We start from the raw sequence: 27,682 nt of genomic DNA on the forward strand, positions 1-27,682 counted from the left end.
TTTTATTGCCTCAAGAAGAAACCCTGAGCTGGGCACAGTTACACACTCCTGCAATCCCAGTACTGGGGGAGGCAGAAGCAGGCGAATTACTGTGAGTCTGAGGCCAGTCTACCAAGTGAGTATAGGACAGCTAAGGCTACAAAGTCCAAAAACCAAAGACCAGGAAAAAAAAAAGAAAGAAAGAAAGAAAGAAAGAAAGAAAGAAAGAAAGAAAGAAAGAAAGAAAGAAAGAAAAGGAGGAGGAAGAAGAAGAAGAAACAACAACAACCGTGGGGAAGAGTATTTGCCTAATAGGTACAAGGTCTCCTATTAAACCAGAATGTAACAAAAAGAAAAAAGAAAATGAAAGCAAGCCGGGTGTGGTGGTGCACACCTGTAATCCTAGCACTTGGGAGGCGGAGGCAGACAGATCTCTGTGAGTTCGAGGCCAGCCTGGTCTACAAAGTGAGTCCAGGACAGCTGAGGCTACGCAGAGAAACTCTGTCTGGAAAAACCATAAAAAGAAAAAAAGAAGGAGGAGGAGGAAAAGGAAGAACAGGAGAAGCAGGAGGAGGAGGAGAAGAAAAGAAAAAAGAAAAGGAAAGCAAAGGGCTGAGAACACGGGACAGTGGTGAAAGGCATCTACTGCAAAAGCATGAAGACCTGACTCTGACTCAAACACGCAGGTGCACACACAAGAGCAGGGGATGTGATACTTTGCTCTTAATCCTCCCAAACAGGATCACAGAAAGACAGTCAGCTCAATAACCTAACATACAGACTACCAAAATCTCAGAGTCTGGAGTAGCTAACCTCTCAGCCCAATTTTCCGCACCATTAGAGTGGAAATAAATCTTTTAAAAATCTTAGCACAGACAAATGTCATTTGTCACTGTCACCTTCTAACACAGAAAATGCAGTGGCTATATAAAGCTTGCTTCTTCCTTCCTTTTCTATTTGGGGAAAAAAAATACAATAAACCATATCCAGAGGCTGAAGTAGGAATATTGCTTGAGTCTAGAATTTCAAGACTAGTACAAGCAACACAGGGAAAGCCCTTTGCAAAAACAAAAAGCCACTGGGCACATTAGCATGCATCTTTACTCTAAGCACTCAGAAGACAAAGACAGGCAGGTCTCTGAGTTCCAGGTCAGTCCAGGCTAGATAGTGGGACACTGTCTCAAACAAGCAAAACAACCAGGTACTAACCAGATGGCTCAGAGGACAAACCAAACTTCTTACTAAATGAAGTCCTACAATTTGTTTGATCCTTGGGCCCCAAGTGGTAGAAAACCAAGCTTGTAATGCCAGCATTTGGGAGGCAGATGCAGGGAAATCTCTGAGATCAAAGCCAGTCCGGTCTACAAAGTGAGTCCAGGACATCCAAGGCTACACACAAAGAAACCTTGTTGGGAAAAATCAAAAAAAGAAAAAGAAAAACAACTCTCAGTTTGTCCTTTAACAAACATCAGTGTGTGGACCTTGGCCCACTTGCATTTACAGAGTGTTTTGCATACACAATAAATAGTAAAATAAATTTTAAGCTCCACTTAGATGAATAAATAAACAAGGTGGAGTACGTACACGCAGTAAAGGAAACACTGAACATTAAAAAGGAAGGAAATTCTGACATGTTACAACATGGATGAACAAAGGCAAGAAAAGGCTAAGGGCAGATGCCAAGGGGCAAATAGTATGTGACTTGGCTTATACAACGCACCCAGAACAGTCAAATTCACAGACACTGGGGGGAAAACGAAGGCTTTGCTTTGGGGAGGATGGGGGGATTGTGTTAATTGGGCAGGACCTCCTCTATTATGAAACTCTATAGGTCCTGGACCAGGTTGGCCTGGAACTCAGATTCACTTGCCTCTGTCTCCCTTGAGCTGGGGTTAAAGGCATGTGCCACCACACCCAGCTAAACAGTGGTTTTTCAAAAGCTGAGAGTAAGTAACTACAAAATGCTGATTAATGAACATATATTTTGTTTTAGAAAAATGAAAAAGTGTGGAGTAGCGGCTTATGGTTACATAAAATGTGAATATATTTAATACTGCTGAATAATCCATCTAAAAATGGGGCCTGAGGATGTAGCTCTAGAGTTCTTGCCTCGAATGCAGAGAGCCCTGGGTTTGATCCCCAGCATAAGCCAAATGTGGTGTTATATGTATACAAATATGTACACACATGTACACATACAGACACACACACAAAAAAAATACAAGGCAAACATGCTGATGCATGCCTTTAAACCCAGCACTCGGGAGGCAGAGGCACATGGGTCTCTGGGAGTTGAAGCCACATGATACACACAGGGAGTGCCAAGCACATCAAGCTATACAGTAAGACCTTGTCTCAAAGTTTAAAAAAAAAATGGGGGGGGGGGGGCAGGGGAGGGTGCAGAATCAGCTCAGAGGTTAACAGTGAACAATGGAGAGCTATAGAGAGGGCTTGGAGATTAGGAGCACACTCATCTTTTCCCAGCCACTCCAATCTCCAGCTACGACATGGCACCTTAAAATTACCTGTAACTCCAGTTCCAAGGGATGCCCTACTGGGGATTCTGCAGGCACACATGCACATGGTGCACAGACATATGCAAGCAAAACACTCACATGTTCTTTAAAATGTTTATATATATATAAAACATTTAAAAAGAATGCTTGGCGCCAAGCAGTGGTGGCGCACGCCTTTAATCTCAGCACTCAGGAGGCAGAGGCAGGTGGATCGCTGTGACTTCAAGGCCAGCCTGGTCTACAAAGTGACTCCAGGACTGCCAAGGCTCCACAGAGGAACCCTGACTCAAAAGGGAGAAGCTTGGTGCTCTGGCAAAGGACCCATCCAGTACCCATGTGAGGAAGCTCATAACCACTCACAACCTAGCTCTAGGGGACTTGAGTTCTCCTCTGGAATCTTCAAGAATCTGCACTTCATGTGTACATATTTACACAGAGGTGCACAATTATAAATAAATAGAAAGAAGAAAGAAATGTATTAGGCTCTTAACTGGGCATGGTGACTGATGCCTTTACACCTATTACTCAGGAGGCAGAGGCAGGCAGATTTTTGTGAATTCGAGGACAGCCTGGTCAACATAGTGAGATCCTAGATAGACAGATCAAACAAAAAAATCTATTAGTTTTTAATATGCGAGCTGAAAATGAAGTATTTGTTGGGCACAATTTACAAAGACGTATTACTTTACCCATAGCTCAAAAGAAAACTAGAATTTCAAATAATATGGATAAAGATTCAAGTGAGGGCAGCAGAAGACACACAACAGTAAGCATCTACCTACCAACTACAAATAACCAGGCTGAGAAATGAGACCCAAATATGAATGAAAGGATAAGACTGACAGAGAAGAAAACTGAGCGCCAGCTGTAGGAAGTTGTAACTGACAGGATAAGGAATTTCCATACCATTAGCAAAGAAAGTGCTTTCTGTTTGGTTGGTTGGTTTAGTTTGGTTGTTTTTCGAGACAGATTTCTCTGTGTAGCCTTGGCTGTCCTAGACTCACTTTGTAGACCAGGCTGGCCTCAAACGCACAGCGATCCGCCTGCCTCTGCCTCCTGACTGCTGGGATTACAGGCGTGTGCCACTATACCTAGCAGAAAGTAATTTTTTAAGGAACATTTATGGAACAGGACAATGTGTGACAGGCAGCTGATCACACGATAGGCAAAAAAGGGAAGTAATAAAATTGAAAGACTAAACAATGGTTATAAACATAAAGGTATAAAGAAACTGTATTAGTAAAACAATCTAAGTTTACTCTAGGTTTCCTTGTTACATATAGTCCTAGAACAACGCATTCTTTCTCAATAGTTATCACAGTTGCAATAAGCGCTTTTCCCCTTCTACAATGGCAGAGAGTGTGAAGGGGCTGGAGAGATGGTTTAGTTAAGGGCACTGGTCCTGAGTTCAATTTCCAGCACCCACGGGCGGCTCACAGCCGTCAGCAATGAGATATTACTCCCTCTTCTGGTGTAAAGAAGACAGAGCACTAATACATATAAAACACATAAATAAGTAAATCTTTAATTAAAAAAAAAAAGCAGAGGATCTAAGACTTACTGATCTATTCCTTGGCACACTGTACTCAAGTTTCTTGTAAAAATTTTTTTGTATTTTTTTTCCCATTTTGGCAGTAATGCAAATAAAACCCGAGGCCTAGCACCTGCAAGGAAAGTATTCTATCATTGAACTAGCTAATCCCTAGCCCTTAAATAATATCTAAATGAATATAGAATATGTACTTTCTTTTTTTCAAGACTGGGTTTCTCTGTGTAGTCTTGGCTGTCCTGGACTAGCTTTGTAGACCAGGCTGGCCTGCAACTCACAGAGATCCACCTGCCTCTGCCTTCCTGAGTGCTGGGATTAAAGGCATGGACCACACACCCGGCTCAAATATATACTTCTTTAAACAGCATTTATTTGAAGCAAGAAAGAACCTCTCTCTAAATCTGACTACACAGTTAATTATCTGACTCTAGTATTTGGGCCATTATGAGCTACAAATCTTACTCCAATATACAGTCATCAATGGCTAGCTTTAGTAAATTTGATTTTCTTTTTTTTTTCTCAATGTCTTTCTTTCTTTTTTGTTCTGTTGTTGTTGTTCCGAGACAGGGTTTCTCGGCTGTCCTAGACTCACTTTGTAAACCAGGCTGGCCTCGAACTCACAGATACCCCACCTCTGCCTCCCAAGAGCTAGGACTAAAGGAGTGGGCCACCATGCCCGGCAGGCAGTTCGTTCTAACTTCAGTAGCAAGACACTGACATCTTGTCCACTAAACTTACTCACATTTAACTCAGAAAGTTGTAACTTTAATAAATGCTAAAACAGATTAAAATTCAATTAACTAGGTGAGTTAAGAAATACAACATTTTAAAACTCCATGCATAAAAATGGGCTTACAATACCTTAGGGGGATTAAATGGATATGTTTCTGGTATTTTTATCTCTAGTTGATATCTTCCACCTAAAAAAAAAAAAGGGAGGGGTGAGGGGGAGACAAATTTAAGAATGCTGCTCAACTCAAGTATGTGGACCCAAACGCACTGAAAAACTGTTTCAAAATATGTATTATCTTGTATTGAGTGCTGAGAAAATTGAAATCCCTAAATAAAATAATGAAAGTCATGACTTTATAAGAAAATTTAAAGCACACAAAAGTTCTACTGTACATATTTGTTTAACAGCAACAGAACTAGAGCCACACAAATACATCATCTCTGTGTATTTTAACTCTACATATTTTTAGCCTACAGACAACTCAACTGTCAAATATATCATTATTAATTAGTAGCACAAGGCTCAGTGAGCTTGCTTTCTCTAATCCACATGGTAAGAGATGCTGACAGGAAATAGAGGATTAAAAAAAGAAAAAGGCAAAAAATTACAAAGACAAGGGCACAGATGTCACTAACAAAAGGAACCCTCTTAGTCAACTCTCCCCAACAAAAAGTCTCCATCTCTCCATCTATCTCCTAAGCAAGGCATGGGGTCACACACCCGAAACCTAGCATCTGGACAGTACAGACAGGATAGAACCAGGAATCCAAGGCCCACCCTGGCTTCATAGAAAATTCAAGACAACCTTGAGCTACATGAGACCTGTCTCAAAACGAAAAGAATCAACCTGTGTCCCTAAATTGGATGTTAATAGTTCATTTAAAATTTCAAAATTAAAAGCTGGGCATGGTGGCGCACGCCTTTAATCCCAGCACCCCGAAAGGCAGAGTCAGGAGGATTGCTGTGAATTCCAGGCCAGCCTGGTCTACAAAGCGAGTTCAGGACAGCCAGGGCTACACAGAGAGACCCTATCTCAGAAAACAACAAGAGTATATTTTAGGGCTAGAGAGAAGGCTCAGAGGTTAAGAGCACTGTCTACTCTTCTAGAGATCCTGAATTCAATTCCCAGCAACAAGACAGTGGCTCACAAACATCTATAATGTTATCTGACAACCTTCTTCTGGCATGCAGGTGTACGTGCAGGCAGACCACTGTATACATAATAATAAATAAATCTTTAAAATTTTTTAAAAATAAAGTGGAAGAACAAAATAAGAAACAGGGTAAGATACAACACTATCCTCTTCTACCTAGCAATAAATGTACTAACAGAAAGCAATACTCTGTTTGGTTCTGAAACCGTCTTGAACGACTGAAGTTAAACGGGCACTGCGGGGCGGTGGGCGGGGTTAACTAGGTTCTTACCACAGAAGTACTCAAAGTAAACCATAATCCATGTCCCTAATCTCTCAGGGAGAAAGCCTTGCAGTAGGTGAGGCTGGGTAAGAACACTCTGTAGCCTGGGTGTGGAAGCAACTCCTAAAATGCTAGCCCATGCTATGGCAAGGCTGGAGGCTCTCCTGATTCAAAAGCCTGCTGAGTGAGAGAGCTGCCTAGGCCAGCCTGCCTCAAACACACCTCTCCCCTTACCCCCAAAATTCTATCTCTAATAAACCTCCCAGTTCTCGACTTCATGATCCATTAGCATGAAAGATTCACTAATGAAAAACAGGAAATAAAACTGTGTTATTGAAATATTTACAGATGAAACTAAAGGCTTCTCTACTAATCAAGGAATAAACTAGATTTTAAAAATTGTCATATTGAGGCTGGAGGTTAAGAGCACTGGCTCCTCTTCCAGACAGAGGTCCTGAGTTCAATCCCCAGCAACCACATGGTGGCTCACAACCATCTATAATGAGATCTAGTGCCCTCTTCTGGCCTGCAGGTGTACCTGCAGGCAGAACACTGATACACAATAATAAATCTTTACAAAAACAAATTGTCATAGTCCTGAATGAGTTGCTTTAGGTGTTCATTTCAATTGTTAGGTTTCATTACAGTGTCACTCCTTCACATGCATGTGAAAATGACACAGTAAGTGTGCTAGTGGCACTATCATCATCAAACATTCAGCTCTTGAGAAGTTTAGTCAACTGTTGTCAATACATCTGGGGTCCTTTCAAACCTACCTTTCTCATTACTATGCCTCTATGCATCTGGATTTCAGAGAAAATAAAAGAGGATTTCACTGATGCCCAGGTTCTTAAAGCCAACACCCACCTCCCCTCCTTCACATACCCCAAGGTCTCCCTATCTAGGCCGGGGTGCCCTTATCCTGCACTTCTCCTGCCTCAGCTTTCCAAGAGCTGGGTTTACCATTCTTTTTGGTAGAGTTCCCTCTATGAAGTGATACATGAACTCATTAAGATGTCTGAATCAAGAACATACGGTAAGAGTGGTGTGTTGAGAAAAAGAAAAGAAAAAGGCAGTCAGAGCAGAAGAAAGAAGACAGGTAAGAGCAGGGTACTTAGGAGAATTCTAACCATTTATATCGAGTTATAGAGCCGGGAGGCAGAGGCAGGCGGACCTCTATGAGTTCAAGGCCAGCCTGGTCTACAGAGCAAGTCCAGGACACCCAAGGCTACACGGTGAATGAAACCTTGTCTAAACCCTCACCCTCAAAAAAGTTATAAATACAGGTATTTTGCTTAAATAATATGCAGACTTGCCGGGTGGTGCTGGCGCACGCCTTTAACCCCAGCACTTGGGAGGCAGAGGTAGGTGGATCACTGTGAGTTCGAGGCCAGCCTGGTCTACACGGCAAGTCCAGGACAGTCAAAGTTAAACAGAGAAAACCTGTCTCAGAAAAAAGAAAAAAATATGCAGACTCTTTTTCTTCTTCAGCTGTAAAAATATAGGTTTACTAAAAGTGAGAATAAAAGCAGACTATATTCACAACAGGAAGTGGCTCGGGCACACACATGGTGTAGTCCACATGGGTCCTTCTTTTCCTCTAAGACTCTGTTTCTGACTAAATTTCAGAGTGGCATCTTTATTAAATGTCGCAAAGGTCTTCCTTCTTAAATGCCTAATTTAGGAGCAGACTGAAGACCAGGGACATTATATAAACACTGTTAAATTGTGGAGTCCTCAAAATATTCTATTCCATGTCAAATTGATCTGTCAAGCATTATACGACAACTTTCCTACAAAATCAATGTAGAGTCAGTCGTGACACACAATAATTTCTGGCTTGGCAACAGATATGAGAAGCGCATCATTAAGGGATCTCACCTTCCACACGTTAGAGAACATGAAAGCAGCTCTAACTGTTACTTGATAATATAAGCTCAAGGGCCCACAGTCATACAAATGGCCCCCTCACTGAATAGCTAAGGGACTTTTTAAAAAGCACATTCAAAATAGACTTGTTTATTTAGTCTGTATGAGTGCTTTATCTGCATGTATACCTGCAGGCCAGAAGAGAGCATCAAATCACATTATAGATGGTTGTGATTCACCATGAGGTTGCTGGGAATTGAACCTCTGGAACCTCTGGAAGAGCAGGCAGTGCTCTTAACCACTGAGCCACCTCTCCAGCCCCCTAAGGGACTTCTGCAAGCATTATACACAACAACCTTTACTATAAAACATTTACCTCTTGAAGCATGTATTTCTTCTACTTGTGTTCTGTTGCTTGGTTATAGAGAGCAGGTCATTCTATGTTACCTGAACTCTTAGGGTCATGTAATTCTTCCATTAACTCCTCCCAAGTAGCTAACTACAGACATGACAGCTACATACAACTTTTTATTGATTTATTTTTATTTTGCGTTTGTAAGTGTTTGGCTGCATGTATGTCTGTGTGAGGGTGTCAGAAGTGCTAGAACTGGAATTATAAACAGGTGTGGGCTGCTATGTAGGTACGTGGAATTGAACCTGGGTCCTCTGGGTGCTCTCATCCGCCGAGCCATCTCTCCAGCCCCCAGTAGACACAACTTTAAGAATAGCCTTCCAAGGCTGGAGAGATGGCTCAGCGGTTAAGAGCACTGACTGCTCTTTCAAAGGTCCTGAGTTCAATTCCCAGCAACCACATGGTGGCTCACAACTGACTGTAATGAGATCTAGTGCCCTCTTCTGGTGTGCAGGCAGAATACTGTATATGTAGTAAATAAATAAATAAAATCTTTAAAAAAAATAGCCTCCAATTATCAAACATTTACTCACTTTTTTCTCTTATCTTCTTGGAGGGTGGTAGTGGGATATTTGAAACACATCCTCTATACAAAGTCATACCTCAGACTCAAGTAACCTCGGGTAGCCCTAAATTCATAGAGCTCCTATCCTCAGCCTCCCAAACGCTAGGGTTACCAGCATGAGACACTATATACAAGGAAATGATTGTGAATTTTAACTTCATCCAAAGAGAAGAGAGAAAGCAGATGAAAATTACTGAAATGCCAATTTAAATTTGACAAATTTCAAAGTTCTTTTAGGCAAAAAGAACTAAATTAGTTCTTTACCACTGAGTTACTTAGAAAAAGGAAGTTAAGGGGGCTGGAGAGATGGCTCAGAGGTTAAGAGCACTGGCTTCTCTTCCAAAGGTCCTTAGTTCAATTCCCAGCAACCACATGATGGCTTATGACCATCTATAATGTAACCTGATGCCCTCTGCTGGGCCTGAAGATATATATGTAGACCAGTATGTAAATAATAAATAAATCTTTAAAAAAAGAAAAGAAAAAAGAAAAAGGAAGTTAAGAAAACTGAGTAAGTGAAATGTAATACAGCAACTTTCCATGTTTATTCTCCTTGAAAATTTGGTCATTTTTAAAACATGAAATTGCTTTTTAGCCAGGTGGTGGTGGCAGTGGTAAATGCCTTTAATCCCAGCACTCGGGGAGGCTGAGGAGGGTGGATCTCTGTGAGTTCTAGCCCAGCCTGGTCTGCAGAGAGACAGAGTTCCAGGATAGCCATAGCTACACAGAGAAACCCTATCTTGAAAAACAATAACAAAAAAAAAATGTTTTTAATGATAATGTAGATAAATATTTTATAGGCTAACTTTTCTTTAGCTTTAAATTTAGGCCAAAACCAAAAGCAGGCTGTGAAGATACAGCTCAGTGTTCGCGCTTGCCCAGCGAGCACACAGCTTGGAGTTGTGTGCCAGCATGCCAATCTCATGTCCAAACAAACAGCAAGGGTGTTGGGGAGGAGCACCAGCAAGACTTCTTTTACCTGTGTTTATACTCAGAAGGCAAGGTCTTTGACATAAATGGCACTTTTCTTCTAATATTGTTTTAAAAGTTTTATGATAAACACAGATTTTAAAATAATCTACCTTTCAAACACATGCTACCAACTCATATAAAAACAAATAAAAATATTCTCTTACTGTGAAGCAGCTGATGAAATAAACATTTAACTTGTTTGTAGTAAATATGGAATGTTTTATCTTAATTATTTTAAGAAAAATTATTATGCAATTTTTACAAGTTCATTTACTGATGAAACACTGCTAAGAAGGTAACAAACATTCTAGCTCCTCAGCTTAGGGGGGCCCCCTGTGTATTTTAACTTTACCCCAAGAGCCCTAGAATAATAATACTATTTCCTGGTTGGTTTTTTTTTGTTTTGGGGGGGTTTTTTTGTAAGTTTTTTGTTTTTGTTTTTTGTTTTTTGAGACAAGGTTTCTCTATGTTTCCTTCACTGTCCTGGACTGGGTCTGTAGACGAGGCTGGCCTCAAACTCACAGCCATCCTCCTGCCTCTGTCTCCCAAGTGCTGGGATTAAAGGTGTACACCACCACACTGAGCTTATTTCTTACATTTTGAAAAAATGTCTGAACAATCTCAAAAAGCACTTGAGGAACAATTATAGGTTGGGGATGTAGCACAGTTTATAACTGCTTGGAACAGGCCCAAGGCTTTGAATCAGATCCGCAGTACCACAAAAAAGTAATAAAAGAGGAAAAAAACAACACAACTGCAGTGCCTGCCATTAAAGAAGCTAGGAGAAAGACAGTATTTGCTGCTAAGAATTTGATTTTTATAAGATAATTAAGATCTTCTCCACTAATGGATGTCAAAGGAACTGAATGACCCAGCTGTGGTGGTGCATACTTTGAATCCCAGCTGTGGTGGTGCATACTTTGAATCCCAGCTGTGGTGGTGCATACTTTGAATCCCAGCTGTGGTGGTGCATACTTTGAATCCCAGCTGTGGTGGTGCATACTTTGAATCCCAGCTGTGGTGGTGCAAACTTGGAATCCCAGCTGTGGTGGTGCAAACTTTGAATCCTAGCTGTGGTGGTGCAAACTTTGAATCCTAGCTGTGGTGGTGCATACTTTTAATCCCAGCTGTGGTGGTGCATACTTTGAATCCCAGCTGTGGTGGTGCATACTTTGAATCCCAGCTGTGGTGGTGCAAACTTTGAATCCTAGCTGTGGTGGTGCATACTTTTAATCCCAGCTGTGGTGGTGCATACTTTGAATCCCTGCTGTGGTGGTGCATACTTTTAATCCCTGCTGTGGTGGTGCATACTTTTAATCCTAGCTGTGGTGGTGCATACTTTGAATCCCAGCTGTGGTGGTGCATACTTTGAATCCTAGCTGTGGTGGTGCATACTTTGAATCCCAGCTGTGGTGGTGCAAACTCTGAATCCCAGCTGTGGTGGTGCAAACTTTGAATCCTAGCTGTGGTGGTGCATACTTTTAATCCCAGCTGTGGTGGTGCATACTTTTAATCCTAGCTGTGGTGGTGCATACTTTGAATCCCAGCTGTGGTGGTGCATACTTTTAATCCTAGCTGTGGTGGTACATACTTTGAATCCTAGCTGTGGTGGTGCATACTTTGAATCCCAGCTGTGGTGGTGCATACTTTTAATCCTAGCTGTGGTGGTGCATACTTTGAATCCCAGCTGTGGTGGTGCATACTTTTAATCCTAGCTGTGGTGGTGCATACTTTGAATCCTAGCTGTGGTGGTGCATACTTTTAATCCTAGCTGTGGTGGTGCATACTTTGAATCCCAGCTGTGGTGGTGCATACTTTGAATCCCAGCTGTGGTGGTGCATACTTTTAATCCCAGCACCGGGAACAGGCAGGAGATCTCTGTGAGTTCAATGCCAGGCTGTCTACATAATGAGTTCTAAGGGCCAGGCAGGGCTACATAGCGAGGTTCTGACTTAAAAACAAAACGAAATACCACATAGAAACATGTAACAAGCCAAACATAATAGTAGATATGGAATGAACAGCAATATAAATTTTTTGGACTTAAGCGCCCTAGGACATGCGCTGTGCCTGTGAGCCCTGTGACTGGGAGGTGGAAGCAGGAGGAGTAGCCGGGCAGGGGCAGCGAGGTGAGCCAGGTAAAGGTGGTGCACACTCAGGACCTAAGAGCACGCTGAAGCCCGAGGGCTGCCGAGAGCTGAGGCCAGTGCAAGCTACCAAGAAAACACCATTTCAAAAACCAACAAAAAGCAGGTGCTGGTGAGCACCTTTAGTCCCAGTACTTGGGAGACAGATACAGGGCAGATCTCTATGAGCTCAAGACCACCCTGGTCTACAAAGCAAATCCAGGACAGCCAGGGCTATTACATAAAGAAACCCTGCTTGAAAAACAAAACAAAATAAACAAAAAAAGATGATGATAGTCTAATAATACTCTAGGATCTTTTAAGGTTTTGAATGAAAATAAAAACTGACAAGAATATTGAGTTTTCTGAACTTCATTAAAGATTATAGAGAATACTATAAATAAGCACCACTCCTAATACTTGCTGAATTCTGATTTAATCAAAAGCAGAAAGTTATTAAAAGCGTAGGCTTTGAAGTCAAAGCCGAGCCAAATCCCAGCTGTTTCACTTAAAATGTTTGACCTTACACAAATGACTTAAATTTCGAAAGTTCAAATTTGTCCATTATTATAATTTTATTGTACTTACCTTGTAAGATTAGGTGAAAACTGAAAACTGAATGAGAAAAAACATGTGGTACTCTCATAAGGAAATGCTTTGGACATATGCTTTCTCTTATACAAATATTTGAGTAATCTTCAAATTGAAAAAGAATGGTTGTCCTGCATGATCCACTTCTGCAATCCTTGTTAATAGAGAGTACAGTTTCTTCCTTTATCATACACTTAATGCCAGGTTCAAAATTAAAGAGCTAAGATCATTCATAATTAATGAACATGGACCACGAGAAAGCATTTCCTTTTTTGTATGTTTTAAAATAATTACTCAAAGTTGTTTTAAATAAAGAAAATTAAGTATTTGGGCAATAATCTATATAAATATGTGACCAAATGAGATATGAAGTAATAGGAGGGGAACCTGGCTTATTTATTTGTTTATATGTGCATTGCTGTTTTCGACTGCATGTATGTCTGTGAGGGTGTTGGATCCCCTGAAATTGGAGTTACAGTTGTGAGCTGGGAATTGAACCTGGGTCCTGGGAAGAGCAGCCACGGAGGCATCTCTCCAGCCCCTGGAGGGGGAGCTTTAAAAGCAAAACCACCATCTTATTAGTCAAAATTTTAAGACAAGGTTTGCTATTAATTATATCAAGGGTATCTGAATCTATCTATGTTCAATGCTTAATATTCTATATAATTCTATTATGCTATAAAATGTGTGGCTACTTTAAACAACAGAATTGGGAACAAGATAAAGAAAGAAGCTTTATGGCATAACAAAACAAGATATTTGGAATGTTAAATTCTAGCCTATAAAACCTGTAACTTGGCTTTGCTAACTGTATTTGAGAATTTTTTAAAAAATCAGATAAAACTCATTAACAAAAACCAGTCATGTCAAAATTTATCATTTTAAAAACTGCAATATACCCATCCTAAGCCAAATAAAATTACCTTCGATGAATTTAATAGATGTTCAAGATTACTCTGACTCAGGGTTTCAGACAAGTTCTAATACACACAATATTTTGATACAGAAAAAAGTACTTGCCTTCATATGGTGTGTCTGGAGGTCCTGCTATTTCTCCTCTTAATTCTGTAAAATTCTCATCTACAAGATCTACTTTAATTTGATTTTTGCTCGTCTTAAAAATAAACAGAAAATAAATGTTAGTTATAACAACAAGAAGCCTATTTTAAAATATTACCTATTAAAAAATTAAAAGCCCATTTCTCATGTTTGATTATCTAATTTAATTTAGTAAAATAAGTCTATGCTTTTCTAAGACTTAATTTTATTAAATAAACATATTTCAACTTCAATATTTATAATAAAATAGTACCAATTTGAACAGGAGTACAATTATTTATTGGCCTTACAGAAATATTATAGACAAATTACTTTCTGTTGGCCAATTCAGTGCATGCTATTCCTCTGTAGTTGATGCTGTAAGATGCTGATTCTACACTTCTCTGCCCAATCACAAGAAAATTCACGGTTAGTAAAAGTCATTTAGGTCATAAGCTCCTATTTGAATTGATCGTAACAACTCTAGGTATTTGATTAACTGACTAATTACTATACTATCCACCACAAAGATAAACATTATAGGCATAGCATTCCTTTCCATGGTAAAATCCTAAATGCCTTACTAGAATCTTCTAGTGCCTTCTACTTATTTTTCTGCTTCACTTACTTCAGTGACAACTATCTAAAACAAACGCACTTTAAATGTATCTACATCTACTTATTTTACACTGAATGCTTCTCAAAGTATTTTTTTATAACCTTGTGACAGACCATCCTCAAGAGTCATGACCACCTTAAATAGTTCAGAAAATGAGGCAATGTGATTCACATTAGCACTCACATCTACCGGATCCAGCTGCCTGAAAATACGCTCTCTCCATTTACCATCTCGTGCTTTCCTTGTTACCTTATCGGTCTATACACTGAACACTCAGAACATTGCTAATTTACCAGTTTTCTCAATTTAAAACTAACCCCTAATGTACAAGTTTTTTATTTTAATTTGAATTCTGTATTTTTATGTAATATGCTGACATTTATAAAAGAAAAGTTTACGAAATTTCAATAATGAATTTGTTGGCATTTAGAAGCACCTTCTAATGGACAGAATATCAATAATAACTGTTGTTTCAGGTCTTTAGCGTCTTCACCTCTTATATAAACCACCACCAGTTTTATCTTTTTGTATAATAAATATTTTTAGTATATAACTCAAACTTCAATTTTTAAGTTTTCATCATTCATAATATTTTAATAAAACACAAGATAAAAATGACTTTCGTGAATTCTAAAAGCATTCCAACTGATACTGGCTTCTTTCATAACTTTTCTATCCAACGACAGTATCTCATTTTTTTCAAAGTATTTTTGTTCCAAGAATGATTATTATAGATAAACAAACACAAGAAGGGTCTTCCTGCATCCTAGGAAACTGACACTCTGCACTTGTGGTGGAAGAGGAAATGTGTATTTTAGTAAAAGTAAAAATACTTTGTCCATTACGCCTAAGAGTGAATGTAAGAAAACTGGGGGCCCTAAGTGTTACCAACCAATTTAAGCAGCCACAAGTATCAACCTCATACCTCATTTCTCCCACTAACACTTATAAGCAAAACAATCTCTTGTAAATCATCAGCACTTCCAAAGATCACTACATAGCATCCCACAATCAATCTTCTCCGGTCTAAAATGAAGTAAATAATGCTAAAATGTTGTGGTACTAAAGGATCTAACTAGAGTTGTTTTTGAAGAGGAAAAAGAAGGCAATAAATTAGAAAACTGCTTTCCCGTCCACTGTTCCAATTCTCTGATTAGTAAAATGCTAAGTAAATAATTATTAATTTTTATACCTGTCCATGTACCTGTCCATATCACCCCCAATTTATAATTCAGAGGTGAAAAAAATGAATCTTTTTTTCACTCCAGAGAAAGAACACTATTAGTTCATCCTAGTATATGAAGGATTTACTAAATCAGCTCAAGAAAATACAATCACCATGATGAATCCCATTCTAAAGAAGCATTCTACATAGTCTAGAGTAGGGTCTTTATCTGCAGATAACTAAAGATAAAAAGAAAATGAAAAGTTAAAAAGGATTTTTCACACTCAAATTTTTTTTTAATCAAGTAAATATTCTTCATATCTTCAGTTTGATTTAAACATTCGATTATTCCACAATCCAAACCTCCCACTACCCATCTTCTATTTACTGACTATCTATTTAATTCTATTTATATGACTTATAATTTCAGTGTGTGGTTCAGGAACATTAGGAAACATGGACAATGGCAGAAAAGCCTGTGGAGTCAAATGTGTGCTGAGTCCTGCTGTCCCTACCTAGTGCTATTAGTCCAGGGTATGCCACAGAACATAAATTGCAATTTTATTAATATGAAATCAGAGTGGCTGCCTTATAATAGTTTTGATGACATAAATTTTACTATTTGCTTTTTTTGTTGTTTTTAAAAGGCAGGTGGTAGTGCTGCTGGGATCAATCCCAGGACCCTTGGGCACACTAGGTAAGACATCAAGTATGTCAGTTTCCTAAGCACACACTGCATAGTCACCCTTTCCTTAACAAATATCTACAAATCTTTGATTAGAAAGCTTTATTTTATAGTTTACTTCACAGTTCTAAGAATGAAAACACTAGTTTTTGAAAATAAAAAACTATGTGTCGCTCAGGAAGAGTGCAACAAGTGGAGCGGCAGCTTGCACAAGAAACCTTAAGTGTGTTACCTGGGCACTACATCTTAGTGAGGACAAATGCAAAGCTCTTTTTATAACTTTCTAACACAGTACAGCACAAGGCAGGAGCTCTAATGGTCTTGGTCTTTCTGATGTTCCTTTGGCTCTACAAAGCATTACTAATACCTGAACACATAAACATGGCCAGGCATGGTGGGGCACTGAGGAGGCAGATGCAGGCACTTCTCTGAGTTTGAACCTACACAGCAAGTCCCAGGACAGCCTGAGAAACCATGTCTCAAAAAGCAAAAGGGGGGTGGGGAGGGGCAAGCAGTGATGAATAAAAGATACAGCTCCTAGTAAGCAATGCAGTTACTATTAAAATAGAGAAAAATAGCATAGAATATTGAAGGTAATCTGGGTGAAACAAAATAAATGAACATATTGCTAATGAGACAGTGCAGAATTCCGGGCTGAGAACACAGCTCAGCTAGTAAGAGTGCCTTGAACACATGAATGGCTGGGTGTGATCCCAAAACTACAGAGCAGGACCAGAAACTGAAGATCATCCTAAAGCTTCATAGCAAATCTGAGGTCAACCTGGACTACATAATACATAAGGTCTCGTCTCAAAAGAAGGAACTAGAAGGACACGGGAAAGGGAAAAGGAAATGGAGGCCAGGCCCATGGTTCAACAGGTACAGGTAGCTGCCACCAAATGCATCAATGTCTAGAACTGACATGGTAGGAGGAGAGAACAACCCTACACCAACACAAGCTGCTCTCAGAGGGCCCTGCACCACGTGTGCATACACACAAGTGCACACACATATATAGACACATACAAATGTAAAAGTAAAAGGGGGAAAACAGTAATGCAGGTCTAGGTTGGGAGTAGGTATACAGAGCATGTGCTAGGCCCAAGCTTAAATACTAACACTACCCTCCCCCCATTCCGCAAAAAGATTGACATAGTTCTAATATATTTTCAGGGATAGAAAAATACCAAATAACAACAACAACAAGTATAGAATGCAATCCTTGACATAGTAATGCTGAGTGTAAAGTAACAATTGGTGTTATTACTCGTCTTTCAGTCTCCCTATGTAGCCCAGACCAACCTCAAACACTTGTGGAGATCTTACTGACTCAGCCTACTAAACGTGGGTATGTGCCACGACTCACATATTTGGTACTGAGGATCAAATAATAGAGTAAGCACTCTACCCAGCTGAGACACATTACTAGATCATAAATACTTTGTTGTTATGAGTATGGGTGTCATGCGTGCATGAATGCTTCTCTGGTGTGTGTAGAGGTCACAAATGGCCATTGGAGTTACTGAAGCTGGAGTTACAGTGTGAAACATCAGGTAGGTGCTGGAAATCAAAGCCAGGTCCTCTGGAAAATCAGCAAGTGCCCTTAACTACTGAGCTATCTTCTCTAGCCCAAATACTGCATTTTTTTAAAAGTAAAAGTTTTCACATACACCTTACTTGCATTTATTCTAAAATGAAATTTTAAGCCAAATATCAAGCTGATCGTGGTAGTGTGTATCTATAATCCTAAGTATGAGGGTCACCTCCAGTTCAGGACTAGCCTGGTCTACCTACACATCAAGTTCCAATTCAATGGGCTGCATGACCAGACCCTGTCTTCAAAGGCGGTGGACAGTGTGACTAGAAAGACAGCTCAGCGGTAAAGAGCACTCGCTGCTGTTCCAAAGAATAGAAGGTCAGTTCCTAGCACCCACTGGGCTATCTCACCCCAGTTCCAGTAATTCTCAGATCCTCCTCTGGCCTCTGTGAGCACCAGATACGTAGGTGGTAAACACACATATCTACTGGCAAAGTACTCACACACACAAAATTAAAACAAAAAAGACGTCCAGAGTGGTGACCCATGCCTTTCATCACAGTCCTTGGAATTTCTGAGTCTACAAACAGAGTTCCAGAGCACAAAGGAAGGGCTACACAGAGAAACCCTGTCTCAAAAAACAAACAAAGAAATAAAAGGAGGGCTGGAGAGATGGCCCAACAGTTAAGACCACAAGCTGCTCTTCCAGAGGACCCAGGTTCAATCCCCAGCACCCACAAGGCAGCTCACAACTGCTCTAACTCCAGTTCCAAGAGATCTAATGCCCTAACAAAGACATTCATGGAACCAAAATACCAATGAACACAAAAGTTTAAACATAGGCACAAATACATAAAAGCATGGAAGGGAGGAAGAAGAGAAAGAGAGGGAAAGACAAACATGTGGGCATGGAAGACAAGGATGAATGAAGTCCACGAATGAAGCTGTGTGAGAATTCTGAAAGAATCCTAAGAAATCAAGAGTCTTCTGGCCTCTCTGTTCCTCCAATACATGGTGGCTCCTGGAATGTGCTGTTGTGCTGCTCCCAGCTGTGGCAAACAGGAGTGGTTTACTTCAGATTACATATCATGTTGTGATTACTGTTGTTCAGATGACGTTTCCAGGTGGGGTTGTCCTCATGACTGCACACAGCTTCAGCTCGCCTGACCTCCGTTCACATGACCCTCAGAATATAAACGCTGATGCCCTGAATGAAGCTGGCAACTGCATGAGACTTCAGTCTGCCTCATTTTAGACTACAGTCTCCCGGGTTTGTACTATCAACCAGAGCGGTAACTCTACCACTGAATCCAGCCCTGGTATAAAGTATTAATTTAAGATGGGCATGGTTGCTCAAATTTATAATCCCAGCAGTTGGAAAGCTGACACAAGAGGATTACTAAAGACCACACTGAACTAGACAGTGAATTCTATGCCACCCTCTGTTACATGAGAACCTGTTTAAGAAGAAGAGAAAGTGAAGCCAAGTCCAGTGGTGCACACCTGTAATCTCAGAACTCTGGGAGGCAGAGACAGGTGGATCTCTGTGAGTTTGAGGTCAGCCTGGTCTACAAAGTAACAGCCAAGGCAACACAGAGAAACCCTGTCTCAAAAAATAAAAATAAATAAATAGGGAGGGAGGGAGGGAGGGAGGGAACAAGAGAAAGTGGACCAGCAAATTGAGGGAAGAGAGGAATTCAAAGAAAGAAAAGGTGGAGCAGATGGTTGAAGGAAAAGAAATATTTGATCCTCTACTATTTGTTCGTTGTTGTAGTTTTTCAAGACAAGGTTTCTCTGTGTAGCCTTGACTGTCCTAAACTCACTTTGTAAACCAGGCTGGCCTTGAACTCACAACAATCCACCTGCCTCTGCCTCCTGAGTGCTGGGATTAATGGTATGCACCAACAGCGCAGGCTTAAATTTTCTTTTTGAAACAAGGTCGGTCTTAATGTGTCCCAGGGCTTGCTTCTACGTGGATATGCAGTCAAAAATGACTCTGAATTTTTAATCCTCCTCTCCAGCCTCTAAGCAAATTCCCACCAGAGTGCTGGGGTTACAGACATTTGCCACATCCAATGTATGCAGTGTTGCAGACTGAGCCCACATCTTCCTGCATGCTAGGCAAGCACTGTATCAAGCCCTGAATTGAATAATTTTTAAGAATATTTACTAACAACTAATTTCAAGGCATTACAAGTGCTGTTAGTATAAAGATATAGAACAACTAATTATGTAACTTTCAAGTGTATCAGAAACCATGAGAATAGGCGGGTAGTGGTGGATCAAGCCTTTAACCCTAACATTCAAGAAGCTCAGACAGGTGGACAGCCAGGACTATACAGAGAAACCCTGTCTCCAAAAACCAAAAATAGACAGGCAAATTAGGTAGGTAGGTAGGTAGGTAGGTAGGTAGGTAGGTAGGTAGGAAGAAAGGAAGGAAGGAAGGAAGGAAGGAAGGAAGGGAGGAAGTTAAGTAAGTGGTGGCTCACACCTCTAATCCCAGCACTCGGGAGGCAGAGGCAGGTGGATCTCTGTGAGTTTGAGGCCAGCCTGCTCTACAAAGCAAGTCTAGGACAGCCAAGGCTACACAGAGAAACCCTGTCTCAAAAAATAATTCAAACTGGCTGTCAGTGACTTCAGCTTTCTTCCCTCATCCTTTTCATCTAGCTCCTGTCTACTTCTTCCTGCCCCTTCTTTTACATTGTGCATTCTCTTTATATTGCGGACTTTTCCGTTTCTAACATACTGAACCCCTTCTTTTCTATTTTCCTCAGGATGCACTTTCTAGGCGATAGGCCAAGTTTCTTTTTGGTTTTTCAAGACAAGGTGTGGGTCACTATGCCCAGCTATACATAATATTTTTAAAGTTAAAAAATTAAAGTAATCCAGGCGGTGATGGCGCACATCTTTAATCCCAGCACTTGGAAGGCAGAGGCAGCCAGATCTCTGTGAATTTGAGGCCAGCCTGGTCTACAGAGCAAGTTTCAAGATAGCCAGGGCTGTTGCACAGAGAAATCTTGTCTCAGAAAAAAACAAAACAAAAAATTATACTACCATGGACTGGATGAGGTGGCATAGGCTTTAAATCCCACCCAGCACTTGGGAGGCAAGGGCAGGCAGAAGTCTTGATTTCAAGGAAAGCCAGGGCTACCCAGTTTCAAAACAAAACAAAGGGGCTAGCAAGATGGCTACTTAAGACACTGTGCTTGCAAGTAAGCCCAGGTCTGAATCCCAGGTCCCACAGAGTGGCCTTCACAGCAACCACCTGCAGATCCAGTTCCAGAGGATCAGGTGCACAAACATACATGCAGGCAAACACTTTCCTTTGTAAGAGCTGCTGTGGTCACAGTGTCTCTTACACCAACAGAACACTAAGACAATCCCAAAAGGTAAAAAGGGCAAGTATGGAATAATCAATACGTGATTCCATTTTTGCTTTTGGCACTACTGGGGATTACCTTTATAAGAGGAAAACAAGAGCTTGCTTCCTCCCTTCCTACATGAGGACAAACCTAAAGGCAGCCATCTACAAGCCAAAAGGGCCTTACCAGAGCCTGACCATTCTGGCATCTTGTTCTCAACTTCTAAGAAATAAATTGAGTCCCCAGTCTACTGTAGTTTGATTATGACAGTATAAACTGACCAAAGGTAATAAAAAAGGGAAGGGCAGACTGGACATGGTGGTGCCTTTAATCCCAGCACTCAGGAGGCAGAAGCAGGCAGATAGCTGTTAGTTTGAGGTCTGCCTGGTCTGTTTACAAAGAAAGTCCAGGCCTGTCTCAAAAAACCATAAAACAAAAACCAAAAAAAAAAATTTTTGGAAACATTAGGAAGGTTGAGAACCATTGCTCTAATAGATAAACAACTATATAGAGCTTCTTTTCTTTCTTTCCTTCTTTCTTTCTTTTTTTTCCAGTTTTTTGAGATGGAGTTTCTCTGTGTAATAGCCTTTGCTATCTTGGAACTCTCTTTGTAGACTAGGCTGGCCTCAAACTCACCGAGATCTCCCTGCCTTTGCCTCCTGAATGCTGGGATTAAAGGCCTGAGCCATCACCACCCAGCTGCTTATTTTCATCTTCTTGTACATAAGTTTTTAAATTTTATTTCATGTGTATGAGTGCTTTGTTTACATGGACACATGTGCACCATGTCTATGCCTTGGGCCTGCAAAGATCAGAGAGGGCATCAAAGCCTTTGGAACTAGAGTTACAGATAGTTGTGAGCCACCACATGGGTGCTGGGAACCAAACCCAGGTCCTCTGCAAGAATAACAAATGCTGCTAACCACTGATATACCTCTTCAGCAACATCTTTGTACATTTTTTAAATTCTCACAAGAAGTAGACAAAACTGTGTTGTTGGGGTAACAACAAAAATGATACCTTCCCCCAAATTATTTCAATGTTCCCAGCTTCCCGTTTGCTATGAATTAAGCTCACTTTCTTTAGCAAACCCAACAGCTGGCTCCATCACACATGACACTGATAATTTCTAATGCCCTTACTTTTCTCCTTAGTTCAGACTCCAGAGACATTTGTTATTAACACTCTCTTGCAAAATAAAATACTCTTGGCAACCCTGATGTTTTCTTTTTCATGGTACTTACTGAAAGCCCTCAAGCTAGTTAAAATCATTTTCCAATTAACTATTTTAAAAAAAATAAAAAACCTTTTCCTCCTGCCCCAAGCCACCATGCCCACACTGCTAGAGAAAACAACACAACCGTTGTTAATTGGTCTGTAAAGTGCAGACCACAAATCCCAGGGAAACTTATCATTGTCATATGTGTCACTGCTTCTATTACAGATCAGCTCTCCCACTATAATGAATACCCCCATTCCTGTTCTTTCTCAAGAACTTTGCAACTTCCCTAAGCAATCTTATTTTGAAAAACAAATTCTGATTATTTCTAGCATTAATCTGATTCTCCTACCCACCAACACACAATTCGATGCATCATCTGCCAGAGGTCTTTTCAAAGACCCCGCAAGCCTGCCTTCCTCAGCTCTTCTCTAGTCTTCTGTTAAGCAAACTTCCCAGTGCCACTTTCTCACCCCAAAAGTAACACTCCAATCAGACTTCTATTTTCACCATCCCAATAAAAACTGTGGCAAGGACACCGGTGGTCACTGTGTTCAACAGTCAACGGTCACTTTCCTTCAGTAGCATAACAGGCCAATCTCCTGACACTTTTTCTTGACTTTAGTGACACCATGCTCTTCTGCTTTTCTTCCCACAAGGATTAGTTTTCTTCAGTTTTAATTTCAGTATGTGCAAGGGGCTAATAACAAAAATCAGGGCACACCTTTAATCCCAGCACTCGGCAGGCAGGAGGATCGCTGAGTTAGAGGCCAGCCTGGTCTACAAAGTCAGTCTAGGACAGCCAAGGCTACACAGAGAAACCCTCTCAAAAAGGAAAACAAGCAAAAAAACAAAACAAAAAAAACCCAGGGCTTTAGCCTAAAACCTTTACTTTAGACAATTCTCCCTAAGATTGCCCAGTTGAGGCTTTAAATATATCACCTACTTACCTTACCTATGTCAACTCTCTCCAGATCTCACCTTCAGACTCACAGATTCAACCGCTTGCTTTCTAATGCCATCAACATAAACCCAAAAAGGGTAGAGCATAATTCTTGCTCTTCTCCATCTCTCCCATCTCAGAAACAAGCATCACCACTAGTTACTAAAAACAAAGACGTAGGTGGGTTTTTTTGTTTGGTTGGTTTTGGTTTTTTGAGACAGGGTCTCTCTGTGTAGCCTTGGCTGTCCTGGACTCACTTTGTAGACCAGGCTGGCCACCACACCTGGCTGACTTAGGTGTTTTTCTAATCCATTACATTTTATTGTTTCTGCCTTTTAAGCATGTCCCAATACTACTCACCACTACTCTCCAGCCCCTACTCAACTCTAACAATTTTCTACCATCTCTTGTCCAAGTAACCTAACCAGTTTCCCAAACGATCAGTCTGAGTTTTTTCCTACCCTTCCCTCATAACAACCTAACCAATATTCTCTCTCAACTGGATGGGGTAGCATAAACCTGTGGTGCCAACACTTGAGACAAGTAGAAAGATCTGGAATTCAAGTCCAGCTGTGCCTATACAAAAAGACCTGATTCAGGAAAGTTTCCCCCTTTTCTTTACTAGTGAAACTCTGGCTTTAACTGGGGAGTAATGTGTTTCACCAAAATACATTTAGAACATTCTTATCTGTGCATGGGGTGGGGGTGGGGGTGGGGGCATGTGGAGATGAGATAACTTGTAGGTAGTCCCTTCCACCTGTGAGTCCCAAAGATCTAACTCAGGTCATCTGGCTTGGCAGCAAGCATCTTTCTTTACCTGATGAAACATACCACCTGTCCAAAATTACATTTCTTCATCTACCTTAATTCAGTAATAAGATTTTTAAAAGTAGAATCAAAAGTTATTGAAAAAGACCTCTGAGAAAGCTGTTTGAAGGAGGCAAGCTCAGCTGCTGTATGTCCTTCCCTGCTGTAGTTCAGACCACGTTGTCTGGACAACCATTTTGAGAATTTACAAACAAAAGGCACACGCTAGCTGGGCACTGATGTCGCTCTATCATCCCAGCACTCAGGAGGCTGAGACAGCAGGGTCAAGGCTAAGGACAGTCTGGAGTAACCCACATACACAGATGGACCCTGTCCACTGCTCTAAAGCCACCAGGAACACCTCCTTCAAACTTCCCCTACTTGTCTAAGCTACTGAATACTATCTTAGGATGGGACTGGAAAGGGGGCTGAATATTAGATATTTACATTACAATTCATAACAACAGCAAAATTATAGTTATGAGATAGCAACAAAATTATGGGGAGAGGGTCACCACAACATAAGAAACTGTATTAGGCTAGCCATGGCAGCGTATCTCTGTGAGTTAGAGGCCAGCCTGGTCTACAAAGTGAGTCAAGACCAGCCAGGGATACATACGACACTCTTTCAAACTAAAGAGAGGGGTAGGCAGAGAAGGGTCAGGAAAAGAGAAGAGTGATTAAATTATTTTTTTCCATCTTTAGTTATTATGATTATCAGCTTTCTATATGGATACAGCTGATCCTCCTAACATAACTAATTTTATTTATATTCACCCTCGAAGTATGGCTATAAGGTTTATTCCCAAAGAACTATCTCCCTGAGGTTAAATTAAATTATTCAACCTTACAGCTTCCCTTAAGCTATGCACGCACACACTTAAAATTAACTATTCAGTTTCTCACTGCCTTGGGAAACCAAAATTTACTCAGTAAAGCAATGAGTCTGTCTACTTTATTAACCACCTAAGCAGTATTCAATAAATAGCTGCTGAATAAATGAAAAAAATGTTAAACAAACAAAAGAACCCCCCAGGGACACAGATGATGTCATACATACTGTTTGGTGCCCCTTGAGAGCTTCAAAAGAGAAAACAAGCCAAAATCATTCCCTTTTGACCACCTAGCTTCCTAGTTCTTGACCTGGACATTCAATTTTCTTTGTTTGTTTAAGACAGGGTCTCTCTGTGTAGCCTTGGCTGTCCTGGACTCACTTTGTAGACCAGGCTGGCCTCGAACTCACATCGATCCACCAGCCTCTGCCTCCCCAGTGCTGGGATTACAGGTGTAGGCCACCACGCCCGGCTCAACATTCAATTTTCTAAATAGATGACACAACTAAATTAGTAGTCAATAGATGTGTTTCTTTAACAATTTATACTCTTCCTAGTCTCAGAAGCAGAACAGAATATATTACTTTCAGGATAGCTTTGGATAAGCTCCCCCAAAAAAATTCTTATATTGGTCAGGGAAATAAGTGTTTCCTACTTAGCCACAATATGTGTATCAATGAAAAATGTGGTATCAATAAATTGGGTCTCCACATTGGATCATAAATTTCCAGTTTTTTCAAGTTTTTTTGTTGTTGTTACTGGCTTTTTTTAGGGGGGGGCGGTTCAAGGCAGGGTTTCTCTGTGTAGCCCTGGCTGTCCTGGAACCACCCCCACACACACACAGACCAAGAAGGCCTGCCTCTGCCTTCTAAGAACTGGGACTCCAGCCCTTCACCCTCACACCCGCATAGCCCCAGTTCTTATGGGACACATGGAGGACAATACAGCAACTCACAAACCTCTTATGACAAAAAAAAAAAGTATGATCAAATCCAGAGACATTAAAAAAAAAAAGGTCTGGGGCTGGAGAGATGGCTCAGGGATTAAGAGCACCGGCTGCTCTTCCAGAGGTCCTGAGTTTGATTCCCAGCAATCACATGATGGCTCACAACCACCTATAATGTGATCTGATGCCCCCTTCTGGACTGCAGTTGTACATACAGGCAGAGCACTATATACATAATAAATAAATAAATATTTTTTAAAAAGGGCCTGACAGCTGAACATGATATCACAGGCAGAGTTTAAGATCTGTTCTACATAGTGAGTTGCAGGCCAACCAGTGTAGCTTTGCATGGGGAGGAGGCCTGGCATGCATACTCACCTAGGGCTGGGAGAACGCTGAACACTACATAACGTGCCAGGCATACAGAAGGAAAGATGTCTTAGGGGAGCACTTGGGTTAATTTAGAAACCAGACATGGAATAAACCTGTAATCCCAACATTCAAGAGGCTGAAGCTAATTTGTAAGCCTTTCTCATTTGATAGAATGAATAAATGAAAATTTATAAAATGTACTAAACACCTAAACTTATAAAAATTTGTAAAACATTATAAAAACATCTAAACTACATCCAAACACTTAATGAGAAATCAGTATATACCACTCACATATACACTCAAAATTCTGCCCATGTATATCAGTAATAAACTGGAAATAAGCTGGGCTGTGGTGGCACACACCGTTAATCCTAGCACTTGGGAGGCAGAGGCAGGTGGATCTCTCTGAGTTCGAGGCCAGCTTTGTCCTACAAAGCCAGTCCAGGACAGCCAGTGCTACGCAGAGAGGCCCTGTTTTCCAAAGACGACAACAAAATAATAATAAACTAGAAATAACTAAATGTCTAACACATGTAGAAACTGTTCTACACTTTTTGTTTGGGTTTTTTGAGACATGGATTCTCTATATAACCTCAGCTGTCCTGGATGCACTTTGTAGACCAGGCTGGCCTCAAACCCAGAGATCTGCCTGCCTCTGCTTCCCAAGTATTGGGATTAAAGGCCTGTGCCATCACGTCTGGCTTTTATACTTGCTTTTTATCCTAGGGACTATAAGAGATGGGTCAGTGGTACAACACAAACTATTCCTGCAAAGGACCAGGGCTCTAGTTTAAGCATGCACATGGTGGTTTACACCATCCCTAACTCCATGCGACCTGATGCATTCATTCTGGTCTGCTCAAATGCGTGTACGTACGTGTACACACACACACACACACACACACACACACACACACACACACACGAAAGGAGGTAAACTCACATAAGCAGTGAGTTTAACAGTGAGTAAAGAAATAAGCTCAGTGAGGAAAACACAAGTGATAGCACCTAAGTTCAAATCTCCAAAGCCCATGTAAAGTGCAATAACCTCAGTGTTCCTATGATGAGATGGGAGGGAGACAGGAGAATCCCCCAGAAACTTCCAAGCCAACTAGTCTCCCATACAATGAAGAACAATGACACAAAAAGAGATTCTGAGAAGCCAGGCATGGTGGCACACACTCGGGAGGCAGAGGCAGGCAGATCGCTGTGAGTTCAAGGCCAGCCTGGTCTACAGAGTGAGTCCAGGACACAGAGAAACCCTGTCTCAAATAACCAATAAATAAATAAATAAATAAATAAATAAATAAATAAATAATTCTGTTTCAAACTAGATGGAATGGTAGAGACCAAAACCTCAGGCTGTCTGTCCTCTTGACTGTGGTTTGTTTCCCTCTATGCAAGACCCTATCTCAAAATAAGAAA

At 40.7% G+C, this 27,682-nt stretch overlaps 1 protein-coding gene across 4 annotated transcripts in view; it reads right to left on the reverse strand.

Annotated features, from left to right (window-relative positions):
- The window catches only part of UBE2K (ubiquitin conjugating enzyme E2 K), a 56,770-nt gene that overhangs the window by 21,753 nt on the left and 7,335 nt on the right, over positions 1-27,682 (reverse strand). For 2 of the 4 annotated variants that reach the window (XM_084797608.1, XM_084797609.1), the window contains exons 2-3: positions 13,749-13,842; positions 4,906-4,964 (exon numbers count right to left, since the gene is read on the reverse strand). The exons of the other annotated variants lie outside the window; for them this stretch is intronic. In XM_084797608.1, the coding sequence (XP_084653734.1) occupies positions 4,906-4,964; positions 13,749-13,842 (153 nt within the window). The remainder of the gene's footprint in view (positions 1-4,905; positions 4,965-13,748; positions 13,843-27,682) is intronic. 4 annotated transcript variants of the gene reach the window in all.

Source organism: Acomys minous, assembly GCF_964271855.1.
Source record: "Acomys minous genome assembly, chromosome: 10".
NCBI lineage: Eukaryota > Metazoa > Chordata > Mammalia > Rodentia > Muridae > Acomys > Acomys minous.